This window comes from Anser brachyrhynchus (genome assembly GCF_964034855.1).
Source record: "Anser brachyrhynchus genome assembly, chromosome: Z".
Lineage (NCBI taxonomy): Eukaryota > Metazoa > Chordata > Aves > Anseriformes > Anatidae > Anser > Anser brachyrhynchus.
In genome coordinates, this window is record NC_137697.1 from 8,420,588 (window position 1) to 8,435,716 (window position 15,129).

The 15,129-nt window shown below is 39.2% G+C and overlaps 1 protein-coding gene across 3 annotated transcripts in view; it reads right to left on the reverse strand.

Annotated features, from left to right (window-relative positions):
* Nucleotides 1–15,129, reverse strand: part of RANBP3L (RAN binding protein 3 like) — a 39,780-nt gene that overhangs the window by 2,779 nt on the left and 21,872 nt on the right. Inside the window, exons 10-15 of one of the 3 annotated variants that reach the window (XM_080574261.1) lie at nt 14,426–14,525; nt 13,204–13,334; nt 12,167–12,287; nt 11,438–11,580; nt 5,627–5,816; nt 953–1,049 (exon numbers count right to left, since the gene is read on the reverse strand). In XM_080574261.1, the coding sequence (XP_080430387.1) occupies nt 994–1,049; nt 5,627–5,816; nt 11,438–11,580; nt 12,167–12,287; nt 13,204–13,334; nt 14,426–14,525 (741 nt within the window). In that variant the 3' untranslated portion in view covers nt 953–993. The other 2 variants (XM_080574263.1, XM_080574262.1) reach the window with 2 other exon arrangements.

The window sequence follows — 15,129 nt, forward strand, 5'->3', positions numbered from 1 at the left end:
CCCCATGCCAATAAAGATGAGCACATGAGCACTAAAGATTCAGGTGTCTTGATAGGACAGTGCATCTGGGATGCAAAACAACTTGCCCTGTAAGGGGAGTACTGTCTTACGTAATTTGATGTTTTTAACACTTTGTAATAGGTGCTCAGTAAACTGAAAAATCTGGCATATCTTCAAGTAACTCACTGGTCATGATAAAGTACCCAAGGGTGTCTGTGGTGGGTAATCTATAGGACTATTACTAATCTGCAAAAAGTCTTTATAGCTGATGTCAGATCCATATCACTATCTTACTACGTTTATAAATTGCTTTCATCTGGCCACCTCTAAACAAGTACTAAAAGTTTTAAACTTCTTACAGGTGATCTGAAAGGCCTTCCATTTTTCAGAAACATTACATTTGATTTCTCCATCCCCTTTCCTGATATGTCATCATTTAAAGCCAATCAGAGAGTTGCCTCTTCCACTATTTTTTTAGGTGTTACTGATATCCACTTCAAAGAATAAAGAAACTTGAACTCCAACAAATAAGTTAAGAATTAACTACTCCTCTGCTTTTTTTAATCACTATCTATGGTGTGTGTGTGTGTGTTAGATTAATGATTTGGAATCTTAACTTTAGCACAAGGTAAGAATTTAAATCGACAAAAAATATCAAACAGAGGTAGGTTTTTCAGGAGTTCCTATGATGTTGCTGAACAGTAGTTTCTTTAAAAAGTATTTTACTTTTTTTTTTTTTAAGAAAAAAAAAAGCTCTCTTAACAGTTTTAATCTTTATAAACACCAGGAGATGCCAGAGTCATAGTGAGGATATAAGTGCTATCCCACGTATAGCCCCATGCTGTACTAATACTACTGACATTTTGTACACCCCTGTGAAAGAAACACATTACGCCTCCCAAAGAATAACAGTTCTTCCTAAATCCTAATGCAGTTATAACACTTTAAGGACCTTCCATTATTTCTGATGACCTTGATGGGATCAGCACCTCTTTACAAATGTAAACAAAATGCATCTTTCTGGAACAAGGATGGAATCTCCTTGACAGCTATGAAGAAAACAGAAAAACCTCTTAGAAGTATCAGAAGCAAGAAGTAATATTTTCAGAGACATCTTAGTGACTATGGTGTCTACGTAATGACTTCAGATCACCTGCTACCAATGGCAGGCAGAGATGTTGTGGTTTTAAATAACAGATGCATGTTCTGGCTGGCTGATTTGGTGAGCCTGACATAGGTACCTTGTTTGTTTGTGCACAGTGGAAAGAGGTAGGCACCCTGCAAAAGATATGGCGCCTAAGTTAGAGAACCATCTATCCAGTAACTGTGTATGGCATTTATGCATATCAGCAGAGCAACTCAGTATTCCCACGTGCTGAAACTGTAACAGCCTGTTGTCAATGGGCTTAGAAAACAGCTGTCACAAGACTGTATCTGCACCAATACCTGACATAGGTCTGCCAACACACAGAAAAATCTCAAACAGATGTTTGAGATCTATTAGCGAAGACAGAGGAGGAATTGGCAACAGTTTGCACATTCACTCACTCGTTGCAGAACACCTACTGGGTGCTAGGTCCTCCTTATCCACAGGGCTCATGTTCACCTTGTTGCCTACACGGAGACCATTCTCCTTCACTAGGCTATTCTGTATGAGTGGCCGCGGTTAAGGGGAATTCCCCATTCTGTTTGCTGAAGATCCTCCATACAGCAAATAATGTAAGGTTTACTAATCCCAGGAGAAGGGAAAAAAAAAAAAAAGAGAGTCATGCAACTCTCAAGAAGGCAGTAGCACTTCCCTCAGAAGGGAGTACTCTAGTTCCATTATTCATACCTTGTCATACCAGTATTTTGCATCGTTTTATCTGTAAAATTGTTTGGTGAGATATTTTTTTTTCGTATGTATTATGAAGAATTCTGCTGAGCTTTCCTCAGCTAGTTATTACAAAGATAACTTGAAGCAAATGTAGTGACAACGTTTAGCAGAGAAATAAATTTGCAATGAAAGAAATGGAAGAAGAGATTTGCCTGAGTTTGGTCAGCCTAGAAGTTTGCTGTCTAGTCTAAATTCATCTCCTCAACTCATTTTGTAGTTAGTGGGAAAAGATAAATACTTCCCAGAGAGTGATTGATCCCAACCACTCTAAAAATCTGTTCAAAGACAGATGAATTGTCTGTTTCTCTCCATATAGATTTAAAAAGCAATTTGCTGTTGAAAGTATCCAAGCTGTGACTAGTGAAATACAAGCTGATAAAAATATCAGGTAAATAAACTTATTATTTATGGACCTTATGAAAACAGTATCTCTACTTGAAAGTAAGGCAATTCAATCAAGAATTTTGAATATATTGGAATAGATGTCTATAGTGAATCTGTAAAATGGTAGAAATACCTTTCCAACAATACGGTGTCCTTATATAGTGTTAATGTCCTGTGGATGGTATAATGAAGAATTCTGTATGTAAAAAATTTCTTGCACACATATAGAACCATTTTCATGTTCACAAATGCTTCATTTGTATATATCACACCTGGTTTTTTTCTTCTGTCTTTATCACTAAAGATAATTTTGATCTATTTTTTCACATGTTCTACAGTGTCATGAAACATATGGCAGAATCTGGGAAACTATGCTACTTCTGTTTAACAAGAAGGAAATTGCTTATATTAAGGAAAAGGCAGAACTGTTGTTACTTCCTCAGACAAAACATGTAGAATAGAATGAAATAAAGTCCAGGCATACTTTCTACTCTTATTTCTTGTAATGAAACAGTCATTGAGAATTTACGCTTCTTAACCTTTATAGTAGTCTAAAGGAGAGGCAATCTCTGAAAATGAGTTGCATCAATAAAAAATAAGGAGACATTTGCACACATACTACAATGAAAATGAAAGCATGCAGGATCTTAATCAAATGTTCTTAAATACACAGGATCTGATCTGTTGCATCCAAATGCATGTTTCTATGCTGGTATTAAAAACTGACCATGCCCTGCTCAAAAAGCCATGATGTATATTTTTTTCCTCTTTTGGAAATGGGAGTTCCAGGGACAGGCATGTGTAAGATGTGAATGTCTGCATGTAAAGTGTGACTTGGATACCAGTAACTGAAATTTATGCAAAATTAAAACCTCATGGCTCTGAAAATAATAGAAGAGATAAGGAGAGAATGACAGAAGTTGCCCAGAAAGTACTTGAAATGGATTATTAGAACTGCTGTGAGTAATTGTTTGGACATACATCAAAGATAGAAGCTTAAACTAAAAGGTTTGACACTCATGAGCACCTGACAGTCATATCTCAGAATCTGTTTGCTGGCTGCCATCTGAATATTTGTATCAAAAGTCTCTGCAAGTCAAAATAAATATTTGACTTGTAAATCTGTGCTCCTAAACTGCTTTGACATTCCCTTTCACCTCCTTTTTTTTTCTTTTTTCTTTTTTTTTTTCCTAAAAGAACAAAGAGTTCTTATCAGAGTAATTCTGGAAAGGAATTAAATTCCATCCTGAGTTTTCAAGTTATCAGACTCTTTGTAAAGTCAATAGAGACTATTTAGGAATTACCGAGGGAATGTTTGATTAGCTGGGAGCAATCCAGGGAGTTCTCAAAGCCAACAATTTTACATTTCCTAAAAAGAATGAAGGTGTTTGTGAGAAAATGTTGTGTATGAGAATCATGCTTTGTTTAGAGCACTGAATGCTACTGAAATGTAGTTAAATAACAATTGACCATGGGAACAAGCACTGTAAAATGCATTTGCCAAAAGGGAACAAAAGGCTTATTTGTTTCCTTAAGCAAATGGTCACTCATAGCTATTACTTGTGCATGATTTGATTTTTGTTGAATAGTTTTAAAAGGAGTAGTTTATAATATAAGGACAGTATGTTACTTAGTTAAAGAGGGGAACTAATGATATGAGCAACAACTCAAATATGCCTGCTGTAGTCCTATGAGAAAACAACACAACTGGAAGCTTGTGCATCAATAGCAGTTTGGCACAAGTGAGTGAATTTGCCACAGAAATTTGTTTTGTGTTCTGTTAAGACAGAAGAGCTTCTAAGTCTGACAGCTGTTTCTGCCTTGCTTTATGCAAATACAACTCCAGCCTTGCAGTGGGCTGTACCAAAAGTTTCTAGAGTAGGACTGTCAGCTTGCCCCTTATGTCCTGTTTTAACTGCACTCTTCTCTTTGAAAAGCCTACATTCTTGTTACGTTGAAAAAAGCTGCCAAAACTGGTATGTAAATCTTGACCCACAAGTCTCATAGACAAGTAGTTGTTACAGGCAATTAATAAGTACCTCAGAACCTCTAGTCATTTCTACTGAAATGTACTGAAGAAGCCTTTAGATAAAGCTTGACAATATTAAAATTTCTTAACTCCCAGCCTTTTATCAAAAGAGTACTCCACTGCTATAAAGCAAAGTAGATACTGGCAGATGGTCACTGGTGGTGTTCACCAGGGCTAAGTTCTAGGGCCAGTCCTGCTCCACATTTTTATCAATGATCTGGATGCAGAAGTGGAATGCATCAACATCAAGTTTGCCAGTGATACTAAACTGGGTGGTGCCGCTGAGTGCCTGGAAGAACAAGAGGCCTTGCAGAAGGATCTAGATAGATTGGAGCATTAGGTGATAACTGACGGCATGAAATTCAACAAAGGAAAATGCTGAGTGCTGCACCTGGGACAGAGCGATGGGCACAGGTACAGCCTGGGAGATGAGTGGCTGGGGAGCAGCTCAGCAGAACGGGACCTGGGGGTGCTGGCTCAACGTGAGCCAGCAGCGTGCCCTGGCAGCCAAAAGGGCAAACTTCATTTTGGTGTGCATTAAACACAGCATGGCCAGCCAGCCAAAAGAGGAGATTCTCCCACTATACTTAGCATTGGTGCAGCCTCACCTTGAATATCAGGTGCAGGTCAGGGCTCCACAATATAAAGAGGATGTTAAGGTCCTTGAAAGCATCCAGAGGAGGACAAAAAAGCTGGTATCGGGGCTAGAAGACATGTCCTGTGAGGAGACTCTAAGGACACTTGGGTTGTCCAGTCTGGAGAAAAGGAGGCTCAGAGGTGGCCTCATTGCTCTTTGCAGCTTCCTGATCAGAGGAAGTGAAGATGGAGGTACCGGTCTCTTCTCCCTGGGAACCGATCACAGGACGTGTGGGAACGGCACAAAGCTCCACCAGAGGAGGTTCAGACTGAACATTAGGAACAATTCCTTTACCATGAGGGTGGCCAACCACTGGAAGAGGCTTCATAGAGAGGTGGTTGCTGCCCCATGCCTGTCAGTGTTCAAGTGATGTTTGGACAATGCCCTCTATAATGTGCTTTAACTTTTGTTTAGCTCTGAAGTGGTCAAGCAGTTGGGCTCAATGATCTTCACAGGTCCCTTCCAACTGAATTATTTTATTCTATTTATACTTGATCTAGCAAAACCTAGTATTGTAACAGCAATAAGCTACAAGGAATTACCCTCATCTACCTGGAAAGGGGTATCTATAACAGAAACTTTGATGAAAGTTATATTCAGAAAAAAAAAAAGTACAATTCTATTGCTTAAGATTAAAAAAGAAAAAAAAAAAAACAAAAAACAGAAGAATTACAACATTCCCAGGAAAAATTCTGCTTACCAGATCCACTGCTGCTCACTTGAGTCATTTTTTTATCATCTTCATCACTGTCACAGTTTAATGGCTGAAAAGCTATTTCTGACTCTATGTCTATTTGGGTAGCTTCTGGTTCTTGCTCAGCAAAGCTTCGCAATGCCACAAGGCGGTGATGTATCGCCGCATACAGATATCCAGCATCTTTTGAGCTTGCCTGCAGAAAATAAAATGCATACAGTCAAAACTAACCAAGAATAAACCCTATTTTTTACAGAAAAGATGAGAAATTTTCAGAAGTAGTAAAAGATCTTTTTTTTTTTCCTTTTTAATCAAAATCACGTAATATTCACAGTAATAAATTTCAGAAAATAACTTTAAATACAAAGAAGGTCATAATTCTCTAAGTAGTCAGAGTTTTATAATATGTAGCTGTTGATTATTTTATCTATAATCACAAGAAACTTAAAAATTATCCCCTGCAGAGAATGGTTCAGTTTGTACTGAATGTTTGATATTCCAGACAATTCCTAAATATAGTTCTAGAAGTAACAAAGCACTGAAATATTAATACATGTATCTGCATTTTGGTTTACAGAATAAATAAGACTTTTAAAACCTAACTACAAAAAATTTATTCCTGATTATATAATTTAAAGACACCATAAACTGTGCTCCTACTGTTGATAAGAAGCTGTGCATCATCAAGAAGGGTATTGAGAACTAGACACAGCAACATTTTGAGCAGTCATGTCCTGAGTACCGTGTTTTGTTCCAGTCACCACATCTCAAGGATAATGTAGAATTAAAGAACGTACAGAGAAGGACACCAAAATCATCAAGGGAGTGGTGCATCTGAAGAGTTGAAACTCTTCAGTCTGAAGAGAAGTATGAGAGGAAATATAACTAAAGTTTGAAAAAATATAAAAATAGTGGATAAACCAAATATGGTACAGCTGTTTATCAGTCTACACAATAAATACACTAGGGTACGCTTAATAAAAGCAGTAGGATATCAGTATAAAACATAAAAGCAGGTGCTTATTTTCAGAGTAATTAAATTCTAAAATTTGCTGCCTCGGGGAACAGTTGGGGGCAGACAGTATGAACTGAAAACAGCCCAAAAATATAGTACTAAAAGACTAAAGAAATGAATCAGAAAAAATGTGGGACAACCATTTCATAGATACCAAAGGAAAGATGTAGGCATGCATGCTCTCATATGTAATATTATAATTTTGGATGCTGGGGGACTATGAGGTAAACAAACTACAGAAAATGGCTTTGCTCCCCAAAAGCACTGCATTTTGGTACTGTCAGAAGTACCAGTAGATTCCCTCATACACTCTTGTACAGCAAATAATCTACCAGAGGGTAAGTGAATGCACATTGTCTTTTGTAGCCCGATTTTCCTCTTCTGTGCATCATGTGGAGTAATTTTTATCTGTATCATTTGGAAATAGGAAGAAATATGTTTCATTTGTATTGGAATGACAACTTTCAATGGGCACAGGTAGAAAAGCTATGCAAATTGTGAAGCAGCAGCTGATCAGGGTCTCTGTGCTACCCATACCTGTAGCAGAGAACAGTTCTCTCCATGCAGCGAGGCAAAGAAGAAAGCAGTTCAGAATTGTTCAAGTTTCCCAACATCAAATGACATTCCCAATGGCCAAATCTGAGCTCTCAAGACAACATGTCTTTTTAGGAAATGCACGGTCATAAATATGAAAAGCCAGCTTATTCAGTCTAATTGTTTCTATCTGTAGCTTTCAAATTATTCATTCAAAAGTCAGAGTTCCTCTGTCACTTTAATCTCAGGTAAGCTCAAGCTTCTGCTAAGAGGGATGGACTTGCCTCCAAACCTACTCTGACTCCTTTCTGTGACCACCATTGTGCCAGTACTGCAATTCGGATGAATAAAATAAAGCTAAAAAACTAACAAGCAAATAACAACATCAAAAAACAGATCAGTTCTCTGATCTACCACACTTAGGAGGAATTAAGCATGACTTCCCCCTGGTGAATCCATGCTGACTACTCATGATCACCTTCTTATCCTCTGCATGCTTGGAGATGACCTCCAGGATGAACTGTGCCATCACCTTTCCAGGGATGGAAGTGAGGCTGACTGGCCTGTAGTTGCCTGGGTCCTCCTTCTTGCCTTTTTTGAAGACTGGAGTGACAGTGGCTTTCTTCCAGTCCTCAGGCACCTCTCCTGTTCTCCACGACCTTTCAAAGATGATGGGGAGTGGCCTAGCAATAACATTGGCCAGCTCCCTCAGTACCCGTGGGTGCATTCCATCGGGGCCCATGGATTTGTGGATGTCAGGTTTGCTTAAATGATCTCTGACCTTATCCTCTTAACCAAGGGAAAGTCCTCCTTTCTCTGGACTTCCTCTCTTGTCTCCAGGGTTTGAGATTCCTGAGAGCTGAACTTAGCAGTAAAGACTGAAGCTAAAACGGCATTCAGCAACTCTGCCTTCTCCGTATCCTTTGTCACCAGGGGACCCACCCCATTCAACAGTGGGCCAACATCTTTCCATCTTCCTTTTTCTACTGATGCATTTGAAGAAGTCCTTCTTGTTGTCCTTGATGTCCCTTGCCAGATTTAATCCCAACTGGGCCTTGGCCTTCCTTGTCACATTCCTGCATACTCTGACAGCATCCCTATATTCCTCCCAAGTGGCCTTTTTTTTCCACATTCTGTAAACTTCCTTCTTCTGTTTGAGCTTTGCTAGGCACTCCCTGCTCTTCCATGCAGGTCTCCTGCCCCCTTTGCTTGCCTTCTTGCTCATAGGATTGCATCAATCTTGAGCTTGGAGAAGGTGATGCTTGAATACTGACCAGCTGTCTTGAACCCCCATTCCTTCCTTCCAGGGCCCTAAACCATGGGATTCTTCCAAGTAGATCCCTGAAGAGGCCAAATTTTGCTCCCCTGAAGTCCAGGGTCATAATCCTACTTTTTGCCCTGCTTCCTCCTTGCAAGATCCTGAACTGCACCATATCATGGTCACTGCAGCCAAGGCTGCCACCGACCCTCACATCTCCAACTAGTCCTTCCTCATTGGTCACTACAAGGTCCAGCAGCACACCTCTCCTTGTTGCCTTCTCCACCATCTGTGTCAAAAAGTTGTCATCAGTGCACTCCAGGAACCTCCTGGACTGCTTGTGCCTAGCTGTGTGGCCTTCCCAGCAGATATCAAGGTGGTTGAAGTCCCCCATGAGAACCAGGCCTTGTGACTGAGAGGCTACTTGGAGCTGTCTGAAGAAGGCTTCATCTACCTCCTCTTCCTGATCAGGTGGCCTGTAACGAACACCCATAACAGTATCAGCCACGGTAGCCTGCCCTTTAATCCTTACCCATAAGCTCTCAACTTGCTCTACATCCACCCCTAAGCAGAGCTCCACACATTCCAGTTGCTCTCACATATAAAGAGCAACGCCACCACCTTGCCTTCCTGGCCGGTCATTTCTAAAAACCACACAGCCTTCCATGACAGCACTCCAGTCATGTGAGCTATTCCACCATGTCTCCATGACTGCAATGAGATCATAGCCTTGTGACTGCACACAGATCTCCAGTTCTTCCTGTTTGTTTCCCATACTACACGCATTAGTATACTAGCATGTCGGGGAGCTGAAATGCTCGTTTCTGATGCTGCACATGTTTGTTTGTATAGAAACATTTCAGACGTCCTTCATTCAACTCATCCCCTTGTGCAGCAGACTGAAGGGCCTCACTAGCATGTAGTTCCTCAAATATTGGTGTGCAGTCCCGTAGCTTATCACTGGTGGGCCTGGTTTTGTCCCTTTCCTCCTTAAAATCTAGTTTAAAGTCCTATAAATCAGCCTTGCTAACTCCTGGGCAAAAATCTTTTTCCCCCTCAGAGAAAGGAGTTCCACATCAGGAGTCAGTAGGCGTGGTGTCACACAGACCTTCCCATGATCAAGAAACCTGAAACTGAATCCCATTTAGTAGAACCGTGTGAGTCTGAACTGTCAGCCGACTGTTCTCCCATCACATTACGTATTTGTCTAGCTGTATGACAGACATTTTGTCCAGAAGGATATTGTGAAAAACAGTACTGAATGCTTTGCTGAAATTGAAAAAGATTACATCAACTGGCTTCCCTTGGTCAAGGGGGCAGGTGACCTCCTCATAAAAGGAAATTAAGTTCATTAAACAGGACTTTCCCCTTGTGAACCCGTGTTGGCTGTGACCAATGTCTGCACTGTCTTTTGGGTGTTTTTCAATAACTCTCAGAATAACCTTCTCCATAATTTTCGCACTGCAGTGAGACTGACAGGCCTGTAATCACCAGGGTCTTCTTTCTTGCCCTTCTTGAAAAGTGGGACAACCTTTGCCAGGTTCCAGTCAACTGGGACCTCTGCAGATTCCCAGGACCATTGAAAAATAATTGAGAGAGGTCTTGCAAGGATATCAGCCAGCTCTCTGAGTACCCTGGAATGAACCCCATTGGGTCCCAGAGGCTTATATGCATCCAGTTGGAGCAATAAAGAGCTTGGCTCTGTCTGCTTTGCATCCTCCCTTCAGATATTTACAGACATTGATAAGATCCTCTCCCAAACCTCCCCTTCTCCAAGCTGCACAGTCCCAGCTCCCTCAGCCTTTCCTCACAGGAGAGGTGCTCCAGTTCCTTGATCATCCTGGTGGTCCTCCATCGGACTCTTCCTAATATGTCCATGTCTCTCTTGTACCAGGGGGCCCATAAGTGGACACAGTACACCAAGATGTGGCCTCACCAGTGCTGAGCAGAGGGGAAGGATCACCTCTCTTGACCTGCTGGAGATACTTGGTCTAATGCAGCCAAGAATATAATGAACCTTCTTAGCAGCAAGGGCATGTTGCTGACTCATGTTCAACTTGGTGTCCACCAGGACTCCTAGATCCCCTTCTGCAGAGATGCTTTCCAGCCGGGTAGCTGTCAGCACATACTGGTACCTCGGGTTGTTCCTCCCCAGGTGCAGGGCTCTTTTGTTCTCCTTGTTGGACTCCATGAGCCAGGTGTCAGCCCACCTCTCCAGCCTTTTGAGGTCCCTCTGCGTGGCTGTGTGGTCCTCTGGTGAGTAAGCCCCCCCCCCCCCCCCCCCCCCCCCATTTTGTGTGTTTACTGTGGGTGCATTCTACTGCATCATCCAGATCATTAACAAAGATGTTAAACAAGGCTGGACACAGTATTGATCCCTGAGGTACTCCAGTCATTATTGGACTCCAACTAGACTTTGCGACACTGACTACTACTCTCTGGGTCTGGCTGTTCAGCCAGTTTTTGACCCACCTCACTGTCTGCTCCTCCAGCCCATACATCAACAGCTTCTCTGAGTTTCTTATCGAGGATAGAATCAAAGGTCATACGGAAGTCCAGGAAGACAACACCCACTGCTCTCCCCTCATCCATCAGGCTGCTCATTTCATTATAGAAGCTTATCGGGTTGGTCAAGCATAAGAAGAGTTGCAAGCACTGTGTCTAGAACCACATCAGAAAGCTGCAGCCTTGTACCTAAGTGACTGACGAACGTTTCTGTAAAAAACAGGAAGTGTTGCATACCACTGTGGAATAATATTGATTCCATCAGTGGTATGTGTACCAGAGTTTGGAAATGGCTGTTCTAAGGCAATAATAACATCTTCACACCCTTTTCTGAAGTACCAACAGATAGCAGTGCTAACTCGTATCGTAATAAAAGCTATGCAAAAGCTAAGTTAAGCACAGTCTGACAGAGTATAAAATACTACTTGCTAAAACCAAAGCCTCAGCAAATCTTCAGAATCCTAGATGACATGAGAATTTGGGTGGGTTTTTATCTTTTGATTACCTGAATTAGAAATACTTGAACAGAGTGGTCCTCTTGGTCTGTTGCAGTGAAGCACACACTTTTTCTGTTTGCTCTTTTTATTACCATTTGATCCCAGAGTCTGGTGTTGAGAATCAGTTTCAAGCTGCCTTGATTTCGCATAACTAAAATAAGAAGATTTATGTAAGTAATTGGAATTATCTTCCTTTTTATTGCAGCAGTTTTTTCCAGCACTTCTATACAACTAATATTTTCATGAATTACTCCTTTAATTTGGTCTAAAACCTGATGTTGTTAGATATTATTTTTAAAATATTTTTAAATACCAAAATATTTTAGTTTCTTTAATACATTTGGAATGCAGAGCAAATAATCTGCTGAAACTGTGCAATGAAATACAAAAATGACAGCACAGTAAAAACAACATTCCAGAAGTGACTTGAAACAGTGTTCCTGGAAAAGAAGAATCAACAAAGAGCAAACTGTCAGACTGGTGACTGAGCTAAAGATACACTGCAGTAGAAACACACAGAACCTAACAACAGTAATATGCCTGACTGCAAAAGCTGAGTGAAAATGCCCAGGCAAGGCAATGTCTCAGTCTTTAGTGATAAGAAGACTCTCAGCAAGTTGACTTAAATAAAACTAGCTACTGAGTTTTAAATGTCCTGAGATAAATTGATTCTGGGCAGCAATAGTGTAAGTTATTTAGTGTTTTATGCATGTATTACTTTGTTATTTAATTCTTACTTAGCCTTGATTGCAACATTCCACATTTATTGCTAGAAGTGTCATTAAGCCTGAGAGATCCTCTGCCTCTTTCAATCCAGGTTAAAGAAAGCTTATTAAATACGAAGAGCTTGCAGTTAATCTGGAAGAGAAATAAATGATGGAAATTGCCAGCCAATGTTAACTCTACTGGTTCTAGAACTTTATGTTTTTAAACATTCCAGTACAGCTTTAAATACATTAGTATGCCTGTATACAGGACAGTTTTATAGATACATCAACATTATTACTTAAAATGAAATGAGTCCCTGACATGTGCTAAACTTCATGTTAGTATTTGAAAACATTCAGCGTGAATGTCAGTTCACTTTTTCAATATTTCATCTTCATTAACTCTTCAGCTGTGATATCCACTAACAGCTGAATTTGTTGCAACTGTTCTAACCTATTACCTCTCTCATTAAAAACATTATGTAGCCCAGTATACACGGATACCAGTACTACTAAGAGAGTACTACCCCACAAAGAGTAAGGCTTCCATGTTCTGACAGATTTCATCAATGCTAAAACTATGGAATTCTCAATTTTAAGATTTTTTAAACCCTATACATCTTTGTTATTGTCTGAGAAAATATCAGTTTAAAGATGGAGAATAGCAAAATGTATCCTGCTAGGCGAGAAAGATAATTGGTATTTTAGATGAATTATAAAACTAATTACTTTGATAACATTTTTTTTAAGTTTTATCATAAAAAAAATCTTCATTTACTTTCAATTTTGATGTTTCAATTAGTGCTGGCATACTGTGAAGATGCTTGTAACATACAACTGTAGAATGAAGTTTTGAAACCATCACTTACTGAAAGGGACTACAGAATGAACAGATATAATATGAAAATTTTCAGCCTGTGGAAAAATAAATTAGCAGAGATATATCTTTAAAAATAAAGAAAATTTAAAATATAAACTGATGTTGTGATTGCTGCAATCTGTAATAGATCTAGATGTTCTTTTCAACAACAAAACTGCTCACCACCAGGACTTTATGAAATACACACCTGTAATACATTGTATTCTGCTTCTTCTCCTGTTATAACTTCAACTTTATCTAATAGAACTTTCTCCACTGGCTTGGAAATATAAGCAGATGTTGATTCAATTAGTGTTGCATTCCTTAACAAAGTTGTTTCTGTAGGAAGAAAAAAAAAAAAAAGGAAATCCTTTCTGTAGAAGGAATATTTATAGCACATATAATGGTCTGTGACTTCCGTATTCCTTGTGTTTGTTATCATTCAATGTTATTAATAAGCTTTGGCCAAAGCAGCAAATAGAAGAGAAAAAGGCTGGAATACAACAAAATTTCACATCTAGTTAGGCTTATTTTTAATTGAATAGGGCTCTCTGCAGGGGAGAGGCCCAAGGGACAAGTTGCAGGAACAAACCCTAAACTATTAGAAGTTGATTTTCCAGATTAAACTGGTTTGTCATACTGCTGTGCAGATTAATAAATAATGAAAGGCATATGTCCCAATATTCAGAATAGTAATACATATACAATGAATATTTGACAGGAACATGAAAGGACAAGATTTGAAAAGAACATATGCTACAAAAAATGAGTGTTTGCATAATCTGTCTTCCATGGCCCCATGGCCTTTTTTTTTTTTTTTTTTTTGCCTTTGAAGAACACTTCTACAAAACAAGATGATCCAATACATCCATTACCATAGAGAGGTGTAAAATTTCAGGACAGAGATGAAGATGGGGACCTATTTGGAATTCCCTCAAACAGCCAAGGTTTACATGGCTTGCCTAGCAGAAAAGCTGCCCATCAGAATCACGAACAATCCCTGAAGTCTGTCTGCATAGAATTTTTAGTCCTACTATTAGGGTATAAATAATCAAAAGTATTTTACATGAGAGAAGTATTTTATATTTACATTTTACTGCAGATAGTTTGAAATTGTAGTTCAAAAATGCAGTCTGAAAGATATTCACTAATTTCACTGCACTTTTTCAAATAGCAAACATTTCTGGAAAACTCTACCCTTTCATGAGTAACTTAGATTATTCATTTTTAAGTTAGTCCAGTTTAAGTATCATAAACCAAACTGCAGCTGCTTTCTAAGCACAGACTACACATACTGCAATAGTGTACTAGTGACTGGATACCTTGGTAATAGATGAAAATTGCTGAGCACCATTCATCTGACATCCTCTAAGACACCCCCAAACATAAAATACAAAAGTTAACTGTACTTGTTTGTTGAGTATGCTTACTTGTTTGTGGACTAACATGGAAAGATTCTATGTATAGGGATGTTGTTTCTCCTTTACATGAATCAGCTTCCTTACATGGCTTGGGATGCTTTTCAGGACTCTAAAAAAAAACAAAAACAAAAACAGGGGAAGTAAGAATTCCTATTTAAATGAAAGGGCTATGCTACTTGTTATCAAACAGACCACTGAATCTTTGAATGCACACTAGGGAGATGATTAAGAATTGTAATATATTAAGAACAAACACCAACACAGATGATGCAACTTCAGTCTGTGGTAATATGTTATTTTATTGTCATAAAATCAATACATAATCCTCCCAAGAAGAATGGCTTCTTTGTAAGGACCCTGGACTAAGCTTTAAATCTACTGAAGGATTTAGATTTTAAAGTAACAGCTAATTTCCAGTTTAAGCATTTAAACCCCAGAATAGCTTAAAACTCCCAGTCACCACAAACTTAAACTCAGAGGAATTAAAAATTTCCATCCTTCAATTTTGCAGATAATGTTTCCTAAGTCTAAGAAAGTGCTCCTGACAATAACTGTAGCTCAATTCCCATGCTATACCTATATCCTTGTCACAAGCTGTAGCCCAGCCCTACAGTTTCCAAGCTTTTTCACTGACAGATACGCAAATTGTTTTCACTGTACTTCTAATAGAAACTGAATTTCAATACCACTTTAAGTGGTACAGTATTCAGCTT